The sequence below is a fragment of the Amia ocellicauda genome, chromosome 2, assembly GCF_036373705.1.
Source record: "Amia ocellicauda isolate fAmiCal2 chromosome 2, fAmiCal2.hap1, whole genome shotgun sequence".
Lineage (NCBI taxonomy): Eukaryota > Metazoa > Chordata > Actinopteri > Amiiformes > Amiidae > Amia > Amia ocellicauda.
In genome coordinates, this window is record NC_089851.1 from 2,507,923 (window position 1) to 2,530,276 (window position 22,354).

Genomic DNA, 22,354 nt, shown 5'->3' on the forward strand with positions numbered 1-22,354 from the left:
AGACAGAAAACAGGAGACACTTCTTCACACAGAGAGGCGTCACAATCTGAACAAACTCCCCAGCGATGAGGCTGAAGAGACAATTTGGGAACATTCAAAAACAGACTGGATAGGATTCTTGATCACTTAGTTATTAATGGACACCAAACGAGCACGATGGGGCGAATGGGCTCCTCTCGATTGTAAACTTTCTTATGTATATGTAACGGGGGTAATCCGTGTATAATGAGCCCGTTGCAAGGTGACGTAACCCCTCAGTAAAAAGTAGTAGTACAGTGTAAAGCCTCCCGTGGTAGGAGGCCCGGCCTTTTTTGCGTAGAGGGCTTAACACTATACTGCGCTGGAGCCACTGCGGTGCGGAGCACTCGGAGGAGTGCCGGTGGTGCGTGGCTCGATTCCTGGGCGGGGAGCCCCTATATTACATATAGTAATACAGTGTAATACACTGAAGTCATCTATGGTCACTTACCTATTCCCATTTCTGAATACTTTACAGTAATTATTGATGCCACATCTGACCTGCTTAGATTGGGCTGCACCCTCTGCCCAGACCCTGGCGTTGAAAGGCCATGGTTTATCACATGGTCAATGATAGTGGCACATATGTCAGTGTAAACATCTGTTCTGTCTTTCCCTTTGAGCTGCTGTGCCACTGCGTAGACGCACCCCTCTTCCTCTCTGGCCTCGTGGTTGTGGTTGTGGTCCCCCTCATTCTTCCTTTCGTCTTTGTCTTCTGACTTTCTCTATTTCTCACCAACACCAGCTCACTTCTCTATGTGATTATGGACTGGTCGTTGATTGAACAATTGAGAAATGAAGATGTGCACACGTGCAGTAGAGATTCACAGTTCTGGGAGTTTGTGTTATCTGCTGTGAACAAATGATCTAATTTTGCTTGACAAGATTACCCAATTCATTGTTGTGTCATGTGTAGAGTTGTGTTTACTGCTGTACAAAAATGTGCTTGGCATTTGCATTTTGTGTGAAAGTAAACAAAAATGGCACAGTTTTGAATGAATGTGTACTGTTCTGCTCATTTAGGTTATGGTGTTGGTCATGTGGACCACAGTTTCATTTGCACTGACTTAGCAATCGAGAAAACACATCACTTGCAGCCCCTGATCTAACCAGTATTTCTTCATTAGTGGCAGAAAAACAAATGTTGGCAAACAAGCGAGTTACAAAGACAAAACCCAGGGGTAATACAATCCTTCAGAGCAGTCTTCTCATTTGGAAACCACAAAACATCCTGTTGCATCATTAGGGGCTCAGTGCCAGGGGGGAGTGTCTGAGGGGCAGGGAGCTGAGGAGCCACAGAGCCCAGTCCTCAGACCTGCTGCTCCCCCAGCGCTGAGAGGAAGATGAGCCGCCTGCTGCCTGTGCTGCTGCTCACTGCCGGGGCCCTGCTGGCCCCCACCAAGGGGCAGGGAGAGACAGACTTTAACAAGCTCTCTGATGTCTTGAAGACAGCGGTCAACCTGGCCATCAAAGACTGCAATGAGAAAAAATTATTTAAGGACCATTTGAATTTCTTCAGCACCATCGAGCCAACGGTATGGTGTGTGTGTGAGTGTGTGTGAGTGTGTGTGTGTGAGTGTGTGTGTGTGAGTGTGTGTGTGTGTGTGTGTGTGTGAGTGTGTGTGTGTGTGTGTGTGTGAGTGTGTGTGTGTGTGAGTGTGTGTGAGTGTGTGTGTGTGTGTGAGTGTGAGTGTGTGAGTGTGTGTGAGTGTGAGTGTGTGTGTGTGTGAGTGTGAGTGTGAGTGTGTGTGTGTGAGTGTGAGTGTGTCAGTGTAAATGCATTTGTCTGTCCGTGTGTGCATTCAGTGTGCATGCCTGTGTGCATTTCTGTGAGTGTGTGTGTGTGTGTATGAAAAGCTGTCTTACTAGGTCAGTGAACCTAATGTATTTCTGTGTCTTTTTATCTTGCAAGCTAAATGTTTAAATGTAAAGTTCAGAGGAGTTTACATGTTCTCCCCGTGTCCACGTGGGTTTCCTTCCACCGTCCAAAGACATGCAGGTTAGGTTAATTGGCTTCTCTAAATTGCCCTGTAGGTATGTGTGTGTCTCTTTGTATGTGTGTGTGTGTGTGTGTGTGTGTGTGTGTTGCCCAGCGATGGCCTGGCGTCCTGTCCTGGGTGTATTCCTGCCTTGCGCCCTATGCCTGCAGGGGTCAACTCCGGCTTCCCCGCGACCCTCAGCAGGACAAGCGGTTTCGAAAATGGATGGATGGATAAAGTTCAGATTCCTCTTTGTTGTTTAATAGAAACTACATTAGAAAATTATTCACAGAGATGGGGGGCCACTGAGGCGGGTTGGATTTTGATCTTTAATCTCAGATCTCTTTATGCATGCCAGAGGCTAAACTGACACTGTTTGTATACTGTATCTCTGATCAACCTCTTACATGGAAATCCCACTGCAGTTATTCCCCGACTTTATTTTGCCAAAATTGGAGAAAACAAAGCTGTACAGATTCATATACTTGTACATCTGCTTCACCCCCGATCCCCTCCCCTCTCTCTCTGACTGGACTTTGTAAACCAAACTGTTTTCTTTTCTTTCTTTTTAACCTCTGCATTGTCTGAAATGAATAGTTTGAAACTGTATCTCTCTTTTTCCTTTGCAGAGTGACAACAGTTTTGTTGATTTCAACTTTTATATGAAAGTAACGCACTGCTCTAAGACCAATAGACACGAACACCGTGGGGACTGCAAGTTCAATGACAAAAGAGTGAGTGTCACGCTGGGCTGGAGAGAGCAGGGAGTGTAACAGTACACAGAGACAGACAGTGAGACAAAGACAAATAGTGAGACAGAGACAATGAGTGAGACAGAGACAGTGAGAGTGACAGACAGTGAGTGTGACAGACAGTGAGTGAGACAGAGACAATGAGCGAGACAGACACAGGGAGTGAGATAGAGACAATGAGCGAAACAGACACAGGGAGTGAGACAGAGACAATGAGTGAGACAGACACAGGGAGTGAGACAGAGACAATGAGCGAGACAGACACAGTGAGTGAAACAGATACAGGGAGTGAGATAGAGACAATGAGTGAGACAGACACAGTGAGTGAGACAGAGACAATGAGCGAGACAGACGCAGTGAGTGAGACAGATACAGTGAGTGAGACAGAGACAATGAGTGAGACAGATAGTGAGTGTGACAGACAGTGAGTGAGACAGAGACAATGAGTGAGACAGATAGTGAGTGTGACAGATACAGTGAGTGAGACAGAGACAGGGAGTGGGACAGCGATGAGAAGAACAGTGGTGCAGGCTTCTGAGCTTCAGTATTGAAATAAACACAGAGAGGACTATCTACAGGTCAGAACACCCTGGTGTGTCTCTGCAGACACTGTTCACCCGCAGTGCAGTCATATCCCTACCTCACCTTGTCTCTCCCCGTCTCTTCCCCACAGCCATTGCTAGACTGTGTGGTATGCGGCAGAAGACACGGGAACAGCATTGAATCGCCCTACATCCACTGTGTTCCAAAAAAACACCTGGTAAAAAAGGTATTTCAACCAAATGGTTTCCATCAAGAAATGAAAAACTTCAGTACTATATTTTATACATGCATATACACTCACCTAAAGGATTATTAGGAACACCTGTTCAATTTCTCATTAATGCAATTATCTAATCAACCAATCACATGGCAGTTGCTTCAATGCATTTAGGGGTGTGGTCCTGGTCAAGACAATCTCCTGAACTCCAAACTGAATGTCTGAATGGGAAAGAAAGGTGATTTAAGCAATTTTGAGCGTGGCATGGTTGTTGGTGCCAGACGGGCCGGTCTGAGTATTTCACAATCTGCTCAGTTACTGGGATTTTCACGCACAACCATTTCTAGGGTTTACAAAGAATGGTGTGAAAAGGGAAAAACATCCAGTATGCGGCAGTCCTGTGGGCGAAAATGCCTTGTTGATGCCAGAGGTCAGAGGAGAATGGGCCAACTGATTCAAGCTGATAGAAGAGCAACTTTGACTGAAATAACCACTCGTTACAACCGAGGTATGCAGCAAAGCATTTGTGAAGCCACAACACGTACAACCTTGAGGCGGATGGGCTACAACAGCAGAAGACCCCACCGGGTACCACTCATCTCCACTACAAATAGGAAAAAGAGGCTACAATTTGCACAAGCTCACCAAAATTGGACAGTTGAAGACTGGAAAAATGTTGCCTGGTCTGATGAGTCTCGATTTCTGTTGAGACATTCAGACATTCAGTCAGAATTTGGTGTAAACAGAATGAGAACTTGCCTTGTTACCACTGTGCAGGCTGGTGGTGGTGGTGTAATGGTGTGGGGGATGTTTTCTTGGCACACTTTAGGCCCCTTAGTGCCAATTGGGCATCGTTTAAATGCCACGGCCTACCTGAGCATTGTTTCTGACCATGTCCATCCCTTTATGACCACCATGTACCCATCCTCTGATGGCTACTTCCAGCAGGATAATGCACCATGTCACAAAGGTCCAATCATTTCAAATTGGTATCTTGAACATGACAATGAGTTCACTGTACTAAACTGGCCCCCACAGTCACCAGATCTCAACCCAATAGAGCATCTTTGGGATGTGGTGGAACGGGAGCTTCGTGCCCTGGATGTGCATCCCACAAATCTCCATCAACTGCAAGATGCTGTCCTATCAATATGGGCCAACATTTCTAAAGAATGCTTTCAGCACCTTGTTGAATCAATGCCACGTAGAATTAAGGCAGTTCTGAAGGCGAAAGGGGGTCAAACACAGTATTAGTATGGTGTTCCTAATAATCCTTTAGGTGAGTGTATATATTGTGACTCACTGTGGGGTGTAGTACAGAATGGACACAGCCTGTGGAAGAAACATCTCCGTCTTGTCCCTTTCTCTGGTCATACCAATATTGACACACCAATCACCTGTCAGCCACCATATATACACAGAACAAACAAGGCAACCGATTGCACTGCACCGAGACAGGGTGAGGGAGCAGACCGGAGACAGAGGGAGAAGGAGACGATATAAGGACCCTGTTTGATTGAGAACCTGGCTTGTTTACATACATATACACATGCACACATAGGTGTACTTTATGGGAGGGACACTTTTTGAAAGATGGGGGATAGTTTCACCGAATGTCCAACCCACCTTTGAAACAAAAGTTACATATATAGTGACACTGGGGCTGGTTGGGGCCTGTGTGTCTGAGGATCACCGCTGGACAGGCTGAGTCTTTTTCCTTTCTTTTCCCAAACGGCTAGTCGGTTTCCCAAGGAATCAGTTCAGGAGAGTATCAGCGCCTAAGACAGTCTCGTGGTTGTGTTTTTCCTGGAAGTCAGCTAAGAGGTTTTCTCTTCTCTCCTTGCTCAAAAGACAGAAAGCTCGAAAGTTAGAAATCCATATATTTACACAGAGAGGAATATATATACATATACACACACATATAGTGCCTATAGGAAGTTTTCATAATCTACATAATCTAAATATTTCTAAATACTAATTATTATCTTTAATGTGTTTCATTTTTAAAACAGCAGAAAGTGCTGCAAAGAATTGATAACAAACGTTATTGAGCTGTGTTGCTATCCAACTATACGTCTGAGTCCTGTTTCTGTTTAGTGTCTCTGTGGAGTAGGAATCGCATCCCAGTGAGGGACACAGCTGCTTCCAGAGACCCAAACCTCCCAGGTTCACTTCTGTTCCCAATTTGATGTTATACTTTAGTTAAAGGATGCAGCAAATAGATGAGCAAAATATGCTGTTTAAATTATAAATGGAACCGGAAGCCGGCCCTGGGGAGTCTTGTTCACTGGGATCGACTGAATCCGTGTCTCTCGGTCTTCCTTTGAGTACAACAAACAGAAACAGGTCCTTCAGGTGTGCTGACTCCGTGAGCTCTCTAACTGGGATCACTGTCCTTCATTTCAGCATCAAACCGAGAGAAAGGAGAAGTGTGACATCTACAGACCGGGCCAAGAGAGTCTGTTGTTTCAGAGGGGCTGTGAGGGCTGTTACTGATGACTCCCCTGGCAGGGTCCAGAGGCTGGAGGGGTGCTGGGTCAGGAGTTCAGTCCAGCTCTAGGGAGAGACAAGCAGCGCAGCCTGGGATCCCCTCCCTTTCTGACCAGCTGAGAGTGTGAGTGAGTGAGATTGTGTGTGTTAGAGAGAGAGAGAGAGAGAGAGAGAGAGAGAGAGAGAGAGGGAGAGAGAGTGAGTGAGTGTGTTTCTGTGTCAGAGTGTTGAAACGAGTTTGTGCATATGGGTGCAGACTACACACACAATCTAGTATTTTTGCAGAAACTATATCTTTATTACAGGTTTATTTGTTCCTGCAATACACAGACTTTCCATACTGTCTCCATCATATATTAAATGTTGATCGCTGATGTAGCTGATGTAATCCTCTCTGCCCGTGCACGTCCTCGCCCAACTATTGATGCAATACAAACACGCACTTCAGTGCAGCTGTGATGTAATAATGCACAGCATACTAAATGTGCAGGAATGACATTTGTTTTCTATATGTTGATATGTAGTACTTTATATTAAAAGCATTAAGAGCACGCGTGTGAAGTGCATAATTAATGAAAGTGAATTTGTGTCTGCTTCCTAAACGAGGGTCTTTGCTCTCGATGGCTAGCGATCAGGGCCTTGCTTCTGGTTTAGAAGGGAATCGACACTTTGTGACAACCTGAAGGAAAACAAAAGGCCAGACAGATCAATGGAAACACACACGCTTGGCCGACTTACTCAATTATGGAACATGTGTAAAGCTCAAGAGAAGAGAAGCCAGCAGTCTGTAATAGTTGTATTTCAGATACGAATTAAACAGTTAAATGAATTGAGCAATGACACATATAATATTAAGTAAACCAATCATTGGCTAAAATACTCACTGGGAATATTGTACACAGAGGAACACTATAAATCACTCAAATCAGTATTGCACACACTTAAAAATATTCACAGTTATAAATAATTTAAACACACAACTCAGTGATACAAAACCCATCCAAAAGTGTCATTGACATCTAGACAAGTATAACATGTGATACACACTCCTAATAACATGTTTGTTAACATTATCCAGGACATACATTATTGGGGCACAAATGGCAGGAGCTTCAATCACACAGACGCTCAACTGGCTCGTGTTTCAATAGCAACAGTGACTGAAGTTACATCTGCATTTAGATCTATGGGAAAGACATCAGTAAACAGGGTTGGACATTGTGGTCAAAAGAGCACATTCGATGACCGTGATGCTCGTGCATTACTGTGATATGTAAGGACAAACAGAAGAGCAGCTCTTTCCCAGTTGACTGAGAATGTCAATGCAGAACGTGATCAGACTGTCGGCAAGAACAGTCCATCCAGAACTACACAGAGAGGATATTACAGTAGCGCTGCAGTGCAGAAACCCCTCATTACAAAGACAAATGCACATCTGAGAGTCCAGTGGTGCAAAAACCAGAGGCACTGGTCTACAGATATGCGGAAAAATGTGATCTGGTCAGATAAGTCATCCTTCACTATGTTCTGGACAAGTGGGCGAGTGGATGTGTGGGACACCAAGAGAACGGGACAGGCCTGACTGCTGGACCCCTACAGTGAGAGGGTCCGGAGGCTCTGTTATGCTGTGGGGGGCATTTTCCTGGCATGGTTTGGGTCCACTTGTCCCCTTAGAGGGAAGGGTCTCTGCAAATCATGACACAGTTATTCTGAGTGATCACCTTTATCCTATGGTGACACATTTCTGTCCTGATGGGAGTGGTCTCTTCCAGGATGACAATGCTCCATCCACAGGGCACGAGGGTCACTGAATGGTGTGATGAGTATGAAAATAATGTGAATCATATGCTATGGGCTTCACAGTCATCAGATCTCAACCCAATTGAACACCTATGGGAGATTCTGGACTGATGTGTTAGACAGCGCTCTCCACCACCATCATCAAAACATCAAATGAGGGAATATCTTGTGGAAGAATGATGTTCATCCCTCCAGTAGAGACCAGAGACTCGTAGAATCTGTGCCGAGAGCATTGAAGCTGTTCTGAGGCTTGTGGTGCCCAACAGCTCACTGAGACACTTTATGCTGGTTTTTCCTTTGTCACCTGTCTGCACTTAGACGTAAACGATGTTGTGCCAAATTGTATAAGAGGAGATTAAATAAGTCTATTGCACCTTAAACTGAGACAGCGTTGCCACCTTCTGGACAATGTCTCAAACTGCAACCAGCCATTTAATTGCAGTGTAATAAATTGCTTCAGCACAGCAGACCAAACACGAGAAATAATAATAATAATAATAATAATAATAATAATAATAATAATAAAAGTTTGTGAAAAATCATAAAACAAATAAGTACAGGAGAACATGACCATAGAAACTACATTGAAGTAGACCCTCAGGCTGGCCACTAGAGGGCCCCAGAGTCACGTTTATATGAGCATTATTTATTTATTGGATGAGGGCGTCAAATAAATATAAGTGGCTGCTCTTATAATGGTGACTCTGGGCCCTCTTGTGGCCATCCTAAGGAGGGGCCACTAATTTAAAGTTCAGCACTTCGGTGAGTGAGTGAGTGAGTGAGTGAGTGAGTGTGTGTGAACATCATTGTGGTCTTCATGTATAGCCCGTGTTTTATCCAGCTAAGTCGTCACATTATGATTAAGCAACAATGGTTCACCAGCACCGTGTGCGCTGTGACGCACTGCACTGTTCGTCGTGTTTGTTCTGTCTGTCAGGTTCTATTATGTTGCGGCTGTAAACGTGACTGATTCCCAGCCGCGCCGCGTCCTGTACGGAGCATGCGTCATGACGTCAGCTACAATATTCATAAGAATACTAGTATTAATAAACACGCATAGCCGAATATACCTCAGTGTCATAACTATTATTCAATAGTCCTATATTGTTCTTATTTCTATGGTTCTTGCAGCAACTCGGTCAGAAGTTTTCCTTCCAGACCAGAAGGGGTTAAATGTCCAGGACGTCTTTTCTGTCCCTGGGAGGCGCTCCATCCTTCTTCTGATTGGCTGCCTCCTTTGCGTATCCTTCATCCGATTGGTCCTGGCCAATGTGCTCACCCGTTCTAGCTGGCCCTGCCGTGTACGCCGCTTGTTTCCAATTGGCTCCCCTGCAGCCGTGACTCTGCGCCTATTGGTGGCCCGGCCCGACGAGTTAGAAGGCCACTTTTGAGAAACGGGGCTCTGATTGGCTACTAGGTGGCAGAGGCGCTGCGGGATTGGCTGTCCGGGTGGAGGAGGCGTGTGGGGAGAATCAGGGACTGATGGCTGCCGGGAAGATGGCGGACACCGGGGCAGCGGCGGAGGATTGAGAACGGGGGAGGGAAGAAACCGAGACCGATTTCAGGGGCATGAGGGCGTGAAACAGCCGGTCTCCGGTGCCTGGGGGAGCACGGACGGCTCATTTCTCCCATATTTACACTAAATAAGGCGGGTGTTTGCGACTCCCTGTCCGGCCGCACGCTGTCTCTGGTTCAGTCGGGTCCAGGGTTGCTGTTTGGGGGTCTTAGTGCAGACAGCGGCCCGGGGTCACAAGCACGCCCGAGAGAGCGCCTCAGAGCTGCGGCGACCGAGCCCCGCAGCAGGACGCGGGGCGGAGGGCAGAGTCGCGGTGGCGTGGAAGTGGGAGTTTTAATTTTTAATTTCCCTGCCGCTGCTGCCACTGACGGAGAGGCAGAGAGGGCGCGGAGAGCGGCGGCTGCAGACACACGGGGCCCGGCGACACGGATGAATGAAGCCCCGCTGACCGACGCCGCCTCCATTGCGACCAACATGTAAGTGAAACCCGGTGCACAGACGGGCTCCCACGCCGCGGCCCGTCTCCCCAACGCGGTCTCCCCTCTGGCGTCGCGTCGGGGGAGAGGACGGCCGGTGCTGCTGGGCTCGGCTCTGCCTGGTGCTTTCAGTCGCTGTGGTTCCTCAGGACAGCCGGGTCCGCACGTCACATGTCCCGATGTGAACACGGAACTGCTGCTCTTGACTGTATCGTGTGTGTGTCCGGCCCCACCCGGCAGGTGCTGTTCGGCCGAAATCGAGGGCTCCCGGCGGGCATGGCTCACCTGATCACCGCAGGGCCCACTGTCGATACGCGTGGGTGTTATCAGTGCCGGCGCCGTGCAGCCTGAGAGCTCGTCCGGCCTGCGAGGTCACCCAGCCGGGCATCAACAGCCGGGTCATTATGGGCACGATTATCAACTTCACAGCCACATGTGGCCGCGGTCATGTAGGTGATGCTGTATACAGGAGTGGGGCGTTGTGCCATCTAGTTTGTCATTCATAATGATGAAACGTGGGAATGCTGTCACACTTTTTTTTTGCACGTTTTCGCATTTCTTCGAAAACAAGAGAAGCACAACAACCAAAGGCCATGAGAGTCTCGCCCCTCCGCAGGATGTAAACCATTTAACTCTCTGCCACCCGAGAAACCAGTTCATACTGGGGGTTAGTGAGGGCGTGTGTTCGTGTGTCATGACCCTCACTCACACACACACACACACACACATATCATATGACTGGTGTCTGTATGTGTGTGTGTATATATAGACACTACTCACACACACACACACAGTCATACTCCAAAGTTGAAAGGAATACAAGTTATATCCAGCAAAAATGCAGAAACTGCAATGGTTAACACTTCCATGGCTAGTAGTCTTGTTTTCTTGCAGCACCTGCTTTAAAAATTGTACAGTTTAAACTTTAAATGTTAAGCATTATACTAATAATTGAAAGTATCATTATTATTATTATTAATAGCAATATTTTGAACTTTGCATGTCAGTGTGTGGCGATTGTCTTGCAATAACTGAAGCAAGCAGTGTCCAGTACCTGCCGTTGCTTATACAGGCCTACAGGAGCCTGCAGTTTGTGAAACCCAGGCGTCTTCGTGATAAATGGTCATTGCTTAGTGTGTGTGTGCAGGAAAGCTCAGCCTAAATGGACTCGGCTGTGAAATGCAGCACTTTATTGAAGTCTGTACATCAAGATCAGTTTCTTTGAATCTTCCGTACGACACACCTAAACGTTTTTTCTTCCTTTTATAAAAAGCAAAGCTAGCAATGGACGATATAGTATCATGTTGGCACCACTGACAGAAGCTCTCCTCCACCCGTGTGCTTGAAGTGTACGACATTTCTCGAAATTGTCTGGGACACGTAGCCTACCTCTTTAATGCACAAAGGCTGTCTATAGGTAAAACTGAATGTCCCATATCTTATTGTTTCTGCATTATTGTATTCTGTAGTACTTTGGAAGATATGTTTTTTGATGACTATAGGTCGGCCTGGGCACTGCACGTTTCGAAGCCTGAAAAAATATAAGCAGTTTTAGAAATTGAAAAAGCCTTTTAGAGTAAGCAGGACTCCGGAAGAGAACATTTTATTATGCTTTGATTAACAAAATAAGGTGACCGAGGTGGTAGGCCGCAGTGTGGAAATGAAGTGCTGAAGACTTCCATGGCGTAGCCTCCCAATTCATGCTTCATAGTATGTTTTTTTTGTTTGTGTTTTACAAGCTGCAGGAACTTTGACACAGTGCCCCGGTTAACTAACCAGAAAATACTGAGGAGCAAAGAGAGCTGTTGTGTTTATAAACCCCCCCTCGACACGCACGCACGCGCATCTCGTACATAGTTACTCGGCATAAGGTAACGACCCTAACGCCCCATTTGGGAGCAGTCAAAGTGCCGTCAAGCAACTGTCTTTGCTGGTGCGGCACCATTTTTATTGTGTTAGTGTTATTTGTTCAGCATGCCTTTTTCCCCTCCTGACGGGTCTGTACTATACAGTCAGAGCACTGCTGACCGCTGGCCAATCACACCTCCCTAAAGGAGCTGCCAAAACCCAGCCTCCCTCCCTGCCAGGACTGTAAACTCTCCAGCGAGGGGGCTCAAGGCTTGTAAGGCGAGGTGGGTCCTGTTGTCTACTCACAATGCAGGACTGTCCTCCCCTTCCCTCCTCCAGTCCAGTCCAGTGGATTCCAGGCTCCAGCCTTGAGCTCCACACTGGAATGAACCTCTGCAATTGTCACAGTAATGAATACGTGCATTTATTGACGTGTGGGGGGGAGGCGGAGAAATCTGCATTCGCTCAAGACTCTCTCTTGCTGGCGAGTGGAGGAGACTGGGGTGGTGTAATTACTAGTGGCTCCAGTGACTAACACTGGAGTGGAGATCAGAGAAAGTAGTTAAAGGAGGTGAAATGAAGGGAATTTGTCATGCAGATCTTGACCGTTAAGTGTGCTGTTGCGTTGTGTGCCTGTGCTCTAATGCGAGCAGACAGGAGGTCACGGCAGCCATGGAACGCCCTACTTTGCAAAACTGTCCCTTCTGCCTCAATTGCAGGATCAAATAAGGCATTAATGTTTTCGGTTTGCTGTCTCTTCTATTTTTAATAATAAAGATGGTAAAAATAAGCAGTTGCTCTACATAGGCACGCCATCAGGACAGAGCTGCGCGTTTCCCCCCTGGGCTTTGCCCCCTGAGGAGCTGAAGGCCGGGTCAAAGTCGGCAGCGAGTGATTATGCAATAACTTGGGATTAAACCTGTCTCACTGCATCGTTCCAATACCGTTTGAGGCTCCAAACCCCCATGTTATTCTTCTTATTGTCATGTTGTATTTGTTGTATTGATTATCGACTTTTATTTTGTAGCAAGTGTATGAAGAGTGGAGAGAGAGTGGTGTGTGTTAGTGGAGCAGTGCATAGTGGGGCGGTGTGCAGCGCTGTATCGAGTGTGGTGTAGTGTGATCTGGGGTAATGCTGTGTAGGTATAGCGTACTAATGCTGCGTGATCAAGTTTAGTGTAGGTATAACACAGCACGGGGCAGGCCGGGGCAGGCGGTGGCATTCCTTAAATATCAGTGTAAGCGATCCAGGGCTCTCGCCTGTCCCGCTCAGGGCTGGATGTGCTGCACCAAGGAGATTCCTGCTCGGGCCGCCAGCCTGCTGAAACCGGGCCCCTGCCATCTACACCACCTCAAACTAATTACACTGACAGAGTGTACAAAGATTGATCATACAGCGATTCAGATCTAAGTACAATGTCTGTCAAGGTCTGTTTACCTTGTCCCCATTGCTCCTTTCCTGAGTGCTGGGCCTGGGTGTCAATAAAGCTGTTTTTAAATTGTATAGATGAGTTGAGAGAGAGAGAGGCAGGGAAATTCTGTCAGTGTGGGTTTTTGGCAAACATGTAAAATACAGAAAAATATGCAATAACAATCACCTAAAAGCTATATATTGTGTTGCAATGCTCAATGGTCTATCTGTGTTTTTGGCCGTGTGTGATGCTTCTTGAAGCATTCATCTTGGTGTAAGCCAGGCTTTCTACTGCAGGTTTTGCATAAGTATAGTATCTTTTCTGCCTCCATCTACTTCAATGTCTGCTCATTCTAACGTCTGTGAGAGCCTGCATCTCTCTCTGTCACTTCAGACTCTCGCAGGGTGTATATTTGATATATAAAATCAAATATGCAGCTCTGGAAAAAATTAAGAGACCACTGCATTTTTTCTTAAATCAGCATCTCCACATGTATGGCCACCATTCCATTCCATTCATATTTTTATTTGGAATTTGGGAGAAATGTTGTCAGTAGTTTATAGAGTAAAACAAAAATGTTCATTTTACCCAAACACATACCTATAAATAGTAAAACCAGAGAAACTGATCATTTTGCAGTGGTCTCTTATTTTTTCCAGAGCTGTGTGTGTGTTTGTTTGTATGTATGTATGTATGTATGTATATACATATATATGTAATATGTACCTATATATAGTGTGTATATATATACATCTCATCAAATATATAATGTTTGTCCTTCCTCCCTTGCCAGGTTCAGCGTGCAGTTCTCCGGCCCCTCCGTCCGCCTACTCTGCATGCTATGCTGCGGCTGCCCTCTCGGCTCGGCCCCCTAACGCGCGGCACAGCCAGCTATTGCCTCGGACCCCCGCAGCCCCTGGCCACGACTGTGGGCATGTACGCCACCCGCTTCTACGGCACCGGCGGGGGAGGTGGGGGCGGCGGCGGAGGAGGAGGCAAGCCAGGCCGACGGGCGGCTCTGGTGGGGAGCGGGGGGCTGCCTGTCTTGGAGAACCACCATCACCCCACCCTCGGTCACCCACAAAGCTTCCAGCCCACCGTGTACCAGGGCAGGCTGGACGGGCACCGTGCTCACTACCCCAACCAGCACCCCCACCCCCACCACTACCACGCCCCTCCACCTCCACCTCCTCCCGCCCCGCCTCCGCCTCCCCTGCCACCCCACCACCTGCACCACCACCTCCACGCCCACCCGCACCCCCACTCCCACCCGCACCACCACCACCACCACAGCAAGAAGAAGACCTGGAACTTCATCCACGAGAAGATGAGCTACGACACGTTCTTCACCATGAAGCGTCTGATCGACCGCTCCCGCAGCGTGGACGAGGTGCTGCGCTGGGTCACCCAGAACCCGGCCAAGATCTCCTACAACCACTACCCCATCGCCCTGCAGAAGATTGGCCAGCTCCTGCAGCAGCAGCAGAGCACCGCGGCCGTGGCAGGGGCAGGGGGCGGAGGAGGCGGGGCAGTGGTGGGGGGCACGGGGTCTGCCCCACCCCCGCCCTCGGCCTCTGGGCAGAGCGAGAGCCATTACCGCCAGATCTCAGACCACCCAGACTTCCAGACGCTGTGCGACGCCATTGTGAGCGACTGCGTGAAGTTCGACAACTTCAGCATCGTCAACTGCCTGTACGCTGTGGCGGCCCTGGGTGAGTGGAGCTCTGGGGGGCAGTGGGGCCCGGTGTGGTGGAGGGTAGTGATCGGAATTATGGTTCTTTTCAGACAGTTCTTTTGATTCAGTTAAGTACGAAGATCCGGTTCTTATGACTCTTTGCTTAGTTTGGTACTTCTGGTTGGCTGAATTCATGTTTAGCACTGTAAATGCAGCAACCCTAGGTAATTGGTAACTGTGTTGTATTTACTAAGTAAAGGTTTTAAACTGGTGTTTGACGTAGCTTTTGTATTATGGTTGCTTTTTCGCCTTTGCCTAACGTTAACGCTACCGGAACACCAACTCTGCAAGAACTGGTTCAAATGAGTGTATGCATCAGCCTATCAAAGGTACAAGTGCAGCCCCAAATGAACCAATCGAATAGCAGATATGTGTCTTCAGAGTGAGTGAACTGAAGAAAAATGAAAGAACTGAAACAACCAAACTCTCCAGTTCTTGGGTTAACTGAAAGAGAAAGAGATGGATCTTGAATGTGCTGCTGCACTATGCGCGTGCATGAAAGCCTGGTGATCTATTTCATGATCATATAGTCATGCTTTCACAAAATGGATTATATTTATTTCAATAGACAATCTTTACATTGAGTTGTCCAAACTGATTTGCTGGTTTAATAAATACATACATTTAAGAAATACTTGATAAAATAAATGCCTATACCTATTCTTTGTATATTTTTCCCCCCAGAAATTCCAGAGTACCATTTAACAGAACAACATATATAAGACAAACCGAGTTTATATTAAGTCTTAAACTTTCTAAAAGTGATTTATAAAGACTTTCAGGGAAAAAATATATATATATTTGGATACGTTACAAAATTGTACAGTGATATGTGAAAATTGCCCATTACTATTGGTGGGGGCATGGTGGGGGCTCTGGAGGGGAAGTGGGGTGGCAGGTAGGGTGGTGGTGGGGTTGGTGCACTCTGGACAGTGGAAAGGAGGTGGGGGTGGGGAGGAGAATGCAATCAGAGGGGGGCTCTCCCTCAAACTCTCTAAACCTCCGCCCCCCCGCAGGCCTGCCCAGCGACTCCCAGATCGTGCAGGTGCTGGAGGAGGAGTCCCGGGGCCGGCTGTCCCAGTTCAACCAGAAGGACATCTCCATGGTGTTCAGCAGCAGCATGAAGCTGCACCCGTCCAGCCAGCACCCCCTCATCGAGTCCTGCCTGTCGGGGCTGGAAAAGAACATCGAGCGCGAGCGCCACCCGCAGACGCTCTTCCTGCTGCTGTCCTACTACCGCCTCAAGTGGCGTCCCCTGCAGGCCGAGGCGCACACACCCGAGCGGCTGCTGACCAACCGCAAGATCCTACGGCTTGTTAAGCACACCCTGGCCAGCGTGAGCAGCGTGCGCGACCACGAGATGGCGCTGCTGGACGAGATGCTGTCAGCCTGTGCCCGCGAGGCCAGCAGCAAGTCCCTGGAGCTCATCTTCAGCTCCCACCTCTTCTACCAGAACCGCCAGGAGAAGTTCGTCAGCAGCCTGGCTGGTGAGCAGAGCGGAGCAGTAGGGGGTGAAGGGGGCAGTGGGTGAAGAGTGGAGAGAGAGAGATTGTAGAAGGCAGTGAGATGGGCAGGCAGTGAGAGAGAATGGAGAGAGAATGTGCAGAGGCAGTATGAGAGGGGGAGAGAGAGACAGAGAGAGAGGATGGGTGGGCAGAGGGGCAATGAGGGGCAGGGAGGGAGACTGTCAGGTGGCCGTGCGCTCATTACACCCTGCTCCCCTGCAGAGGAGCTCCCAAAGAAGGTGGACAGCATCACACCCTACACCATGGCCCTGATCGCCAAGTACATCGCCCGGCACCGGCTGCGCGAGACCCGGCTGCTGGACACCATCGCGGAGTTCCTGGTCAAGAAGGGCGAGTATCTGGACAGCAAGGTATGGCCTGCGCAGCCTCGACACCACCGAGTGTGTCTGTCTCTGTGTGACGGTCTCTCTCTCTCTCTCTCTCTGTCTGTCTCTGTGTGATGGTCTCTCTCTCTCTCGCTCTCTCTCTTCTTCCTCCTCCAGGTGATCCAGAAGCTGGTGTTCCCCTTCAGCCGCATGAGTTACCGGCCCTCCAACGACGCACAGTTCTTCTCCAAGTTGGAAGCGGTGCTGGAGCTGAAGGCCCTGAGCTCCCCGCTGGCCACTGTCAACATCCTCATGTCGCTGTTCCAGCTCGGCCACTTCCCCGGCCCGGTGCTGCACCGCGTCTTTTCCAGCAGCTTCATCAGCAACGTCACCAGTGAGTGAAAAACCCACACACCCGCCTGTCTGTCGTCGTCCCCTTCCTGCACACACACCCACACACACACCCATTAGCTCACTGGTCAGCGAGTCTCGGCGCCCCTCTCTCCCCACAGACAGCCCGTACGCCCTGATCGTGCGTCGCTACCTCTCCCTGCTGGACGCGGCGGTGGAGCTAGAGTTCCGGGACTACGCCGGGCCGCGGCTGCAGGATGCGCACAAGGTTCTGATGTTCGACCACGCGCTGACTGCCGACGAGGTCAACCGCAAGTACAGGTCAGTGGCGCTCGGGATCTTAATTGATCAGTTACATAACATAAGAGAGTTTACAAACGAGAGGAGCCCATTCGCCCCATCGTGCTCGTTTGGTGTCCATTAATAACTAAGTGATCAAGGATCCTATCCAGTCTGTTTTTGAATGTTCACAAATTGTCTCTTCAGCCACATCGCTGGGGAGTTTGTTCAGATTGTGACGCCTGTCTGTGTGAAGAAGTGTCTCCTGTTTTCTGTCTTCAATGCCTTGAAGCCCAATTTCCATTTGTGTCCCCGGGTCCTATGACTCCCCTCTCTCTCTCTTCCTCCTGTCCCCTGTGTTGCAGTTATAAGGGGCTGGTGGCCGAGGCTCTCAGGCAGCTGGTGGGGGAGCAGAGCTACAAGCAGGATGAGGTTTTGGCCCCCGGCTACTACACAGGTGCAGTGCTGTCCGCCTCGCACTGTTCCCTTCTGAGAGTCCGTCCTCGCTGGACGGCAGTGGTATAGCCAGGCGGTGCCTCTTCGGTGTTGTGCTGCAACAAGAGACAGTGTTAAGAGATCGTAGTCGGCCTGCTGAGAGGTCTGAGCTCCCTCTTGAGGACGGATTATTAGTCTGCGTGTGAAAACATGCAGTCTTATTCTCTTACAAAATCTTTATTCTTCTTCTGTTCACACTAACACTAACTCCTCCTACAGTTCTTACTGTACATACACCAAACTTCACACAGTGGTTCACTTTGACACCGCATTGTATGTGTGTGCTTTTTTTACGGCTAGGATCGATATTTCAATTATGATTGATTAAAAACCCCAAATTTCCCACTGACTTCAATGGTGGAACGCATTATTGTGCACAGACATTCTGAGCTGTGGGACAGCAGCCAATCAGCTTCGAGCTGTAGTTTCACAGTTTGGTCCCGCCACCCCGTCTCTGCACGTTGTACTGAGATTTCCCATTGCGCTCCGAATATCCGGTCTTATTTAATTTCTGCATATAATACTGTTTTATTACTGTTATTATTCCATATTATTTACTGCTGTTACAACTTTGTGCTACAAGACTTTGTCAGAAAAATGCCCTACACACATCACTGTTGTATACTGTAGTATCTTGTACTACACATACACTGAAACACACTGCTTACTGCACTCAAACATACTGTCACATGCAGTTTCTCCAGAACTGTAGCGTTCCAGTTGTCACTGTTATTCAGTGGTAATGTTGTCGTTTTTGCAGTTTATTAACAGTTGTGGTTGTCAATATTATTAGCTTGACTCAAGTTGTGTGTGTCGTGCAGACTTCCTGCTGTGGATCGACAGCTCGGGCAGCGTGCTCCCGATCAAGGCGGGCGCGGGGGGGGGCATGGCAAAGCCCCCGGAGGCCCCTCCCTCGGTGACCAGCCTCTCTGCCGACTTCCAGAAGTTCTCCCCCTTCGCGGCGCTGGACAATGGGCCTGAGCAGGGCGTGGCCGAGGAGGAGCTGGGGGCCGAGGAGGCGGCCTTCCTACCGCACCACCTGCGCACGGCCCCCCAGCCCCCCGCCGTGGCACAGAGGGGCCCCAACGCAGCGGGGGGCCCACTGGACTACAGCCCATACTATGCCCCCCCTGCACCCGCCTACTATGCCGGCCTGGCCAAGGAGCAGTCGCTGGAGAGCCAGGACAGCTCCACCCTCAGCAGCCCCTCCGACTGCCTGGTCCTGCCGGGGGGCCCGGGGCAGGGGGGTGTGGGGGGCCCCGAGTGCTCCCCGGCACTGTCCTCCACCTCGCTCTTCCAGTTCCCCATCGGCAAGATCCTGGAGGACGAGGGGACGGGGCAGCTGCCGGGCTTTTACGAGGGGGTGCCCTACCCCGAGGGCGGGGAGGCGCCGGCCTCGTCCTCCCCCCTGCAGCTGCACGGCGCCGGCAGGGCCGAGTCAGACAGGGGGCCCCCCGGGGATGCTCTCCAGCACCAGATCAAGAGGTGAGGGGCCCGCCCTGCCCTGTACCCCCTCCAAACACAGAGATGTATTTACTTTGTGAAATGTATGTAACGTTTTTGATTTGTTCTCTGTATCCCTCTTGTCTGTCTCTCGCAGGGTGATCATGTCAGTCAATGACAAATGGCACTACTGTCACAACTCGGACGTGCTGGTGGGATCTCGGGGGATGAGAGACCGGCACCTCCAGCTGCTGGGTTACGTCATCCTGCAGGTACTGGATCGCACTGCTGACATACCTGGCACCAGGAGGTCCCAACTTTTCAAAAGAGTGAGATTTTAACAACTTACACCCTGTTTCCCTCTCCCTCTCTCTGCACATCGGTGCTGTGTGTCCCCCTCCAGCTGCCATACCACGAGCTGGAGAAGCTCAACGGCATCGAGGACGTGAAGCAGTACCTGCACAAGAAGCTGCTGGAGGTGCCGCTATGACAGCGGTGGCCTGCTGGCGCCGCCGGCGGGCGGACGGGCGGGTGCCGACTTCAACGGGGGACGACACCAGAGACCCGAGCAGCGGCTGCTGGGTCCCCTAACCAGCAGTGTTCTTGTAATGCGGTGTGTGTTTTGGGAGGGGGGTTAATTGTAATGTTTTTTGGGGAGGGGGGTGCAAAGGTACATTTAGGATCACCTCTCTAGATCTTATTTTTTTGTTGTTGTCGTCGTTGTTCCCGAATCCTTGTTTTTAATATTCTATACTTGCAAAGCATGTCGGGGCGTGGGGTGGAGGTGGGCTGGTGGGGAGGTCAGGAACTGTATTTTCAGAGGGTGGTGGGGTGGCTGACATTGAGCAGCAGGGAGCAGGGGGCAGGGGGTGGCTGACACTGAGCAGCTGTGGGTGGCGGGCGGGGGGGGGTTGCTCCTGGAGGTACAGATGGGTCGTGTGTCGAGCGGGACATTGCGTGTGGGCTGTGGGGGTGAGAGGCCATGACCTGGGGGGGCTATTTCATGTTTTCCAATGGTGGTGTTTGTCGGGGGGGTAGTGGGGCCTGGGGCGGAAGAGCAGGGCGAGTCTGGGGTTGTAAAAGTTTTTTTCCCTCCCTATTTGTTGATTTTGACTGTTTTCTTCTTACTGTAACAACTCGTGCGCTCCTGGTTGCTGGCACTGTCAAAGCCATGTGTGTGCCCCCCCTCGCCAAGAAGCAGTGGATTGTGGGACTTTGATGTGAGGTAAAAGGTAATCTACTGCTTAATAATCTTTAGTATCATTATTATTATTATTACAAGAAATAAGCCACAGGCAAAGTGAGGGCCTGTGGGGGCTGGGGGGCCTGAGCTGCCAGGGTTCCACTGTACCCCCCCCTGCCAGCGTCTCATCACAGTGCCCTCCGTGCCTCAGTCCGGCTCAGACACTGTGCCTCCTTTTCCTCCTGGAGAAACGTCCCGCTTCAACCTGTGAGTCGGATACAAGAGTCCCCAGTGTACAAAACTCCCAGCTCCATTGGTATCATCAACACAGTTATCCATGATCTACGAGGCGCCACCTGAACACAGCTGTAGGAGATGAACTAAAACGGTTCCCAACACGGGCGAGCCATTAACATCAAGCAGCGCCCCGTTGTGCCCTTTCTGTTTTTGCTATCTTTTTTCATAAAAATAATAATTGAATAACTAAAGCTGAGAGTGAGGTTATGACAAGAATGCCTCCAGCCCCCTACTAAAATAATAATAATAATAATACTAATACTAAAGGGGGGGGGTAGTGTGCATGGTGCTAGAGGAGACGCCTGCAGGAGGGCGCAGTGTAGACGGGGTGAACCGTCAGGAGAGGGGTGAAGTCAGGGGAGGTGGGCGGAGGGGTAGGGAGACTAATATCTGCTCCGTTTCCCCCTCTGTGGTGTCCCCTCTCGCAGGAGGGGTGTGGGGGAGAGCTGGGAGCCAAATGCAGCTGAGCTTCCTGACTGGGCAGCTGGAGGAGGAAGAGATAATTTATTATACTTATTGTTGCTGTTGTGGGAGGGAGGAGGGCAGGCTGGGGGGGTGCTCTGTTTGTTTATATATACATATACAAATCTATATATGAAAGATATTATTAACAGGTAAAGGTGGAGGCCGTGCAGCGCGCTCTTCCTGCTGGAGTCAGCGGCGGGGCTGGGGGGCTGATCCCAGGGGTGGGGGGGTGGAGCAGAAGTACGACAAATAAATCTCACTTTTACATTTGCAGAGCGCGGTGTTGTCTTTGTTCGTTTGGGTGGAAGAGTAACGGCCTGTGTGGCTACAGTGGGTTTAATCTATCCATCCCTGCGATAGTGCACTAATAAACACACCTATTGATCGGTCTAATGTATAGCGTCCACACCTTGACTCCAGCGGTCAGTGAAAGTGTGTGTAGCTGCTGGGGACTGTGTGGCTCATGTCTGGGGCTGGGGACAGCTGCAGATAGACACTGCAGCCTTTGTAAAGTAATGGGGTTTAGGAACCCCCTCCCCCCCAGGATCTAGTGTACCTCTCTGCCAACAGGCTTTTCTCAGTGCACCGGTTCCAGCAGGTGGCAGTGCAGTGTGATGACTGGAGACCTGGGGCCACACACTCCCTCTCACTGCTCCAGGGATGGGGCCGGGTGGAAGGTACTCCAGCCAGCATTCAGATCCTCGTTTCCAATTAAACATTTAAGCCTCCCCTGGAATTACCAGTATGTTCCTCTGTCCAGACAGGCTTGGGGTCCAACTATAATGTTAGCGCCAATTCACAAAGGTGGGCAAGAGAGAGTGCAAGACCCTCGCTGCTGTTCCGTTGTCCATGTTGCAGTGTGTCCGGTAGGGCCGTGGTTCTCAATCCTGTCCTGGAGTATCCCCAACCCTGCTGGTTTTTGTTCCAATCAAGCTCTCAATTACACTAATTTCCTAAATCAGAGCCTTTTAATTATTTTTAACCATAGGGGTTTTTAAGTGAAGTATAAAATTGAGGAAATTATTAAGGAACTAACTTTACATTTGATTGTAAATTGTTACTGATAATCAAATTAGTTAAGTAATTGAGAGCTCCTTTGGAACAAAAACAAGCAGGACAGGCGGTTGGTTTGAGGACCACTGAGTTGGTATTGGAGTAGAGGCGTGGCACCGGTACCACCCAGGCCTGGATTGACCTCTGATTGCAGTTCCGTCTCACTGCCGT

At 49.5% G+C, this 22,354-nt stretch overlaps 2 protein-coding genes across 2 annotated transcripts; both read left to right on the forward strand.

Annotated features, from left to right (window-relative positions):
• Positions 1–1,348: 1,348 nt before the first annotated feature.
• Positions 1,349–6,550, forward strand: LOC136762097 (cystatin-like protein). The gene is made up of 4 exons (XM_066716209.1): positions 1,349–1,553; positions 2,627–2,731; positions 3,423–3,518; positions 5,916–6,550. The coding sequence occupies exons 1-4, from the start codon at positions 1,362–1,364 to the stop codon at positions 6,003–6,005; spliced, it is 483 nt and encodes a 160-aa protein (XP_066572306.1). The 5' UTR covers positions 1,349–1,361; the 3' UTR covers positions 6,006–6,550.
• Positions 6,551–9,263: 2,713 nt separating this feature from the next.
• fastk (Fas-activated serine/threonine kinase) lies at positions 9,264–21,400 on the forward strand. Its single transcript, XM_066716208.1, has 10 exons — positions 9,264–9,791; positions 13,845–14,763; positions 15,803–16,273; positions 16,514–16,662; positions 16,795–17,011; positions 17,130–17,289; positions 17,613–17,704; positions 18,564–19,227; positions 19,343–19,457; positions 19,589–21,400. The coding sequence occupies exons 2-10, from the start codon at positions 13,893–13,895 to the stop codon at positions 19,673–19,675; spliced, it is 2,826 nt and encodes a 941-aa protein (XP_066572305.1). The 5' UTR covers positions 9,264–9,791; positions 13,845–13,892; the 3' UTR covers positions 19,676–21,400.
• Positions 21,401–22,354: the final 954 nt, after the last annotated feature.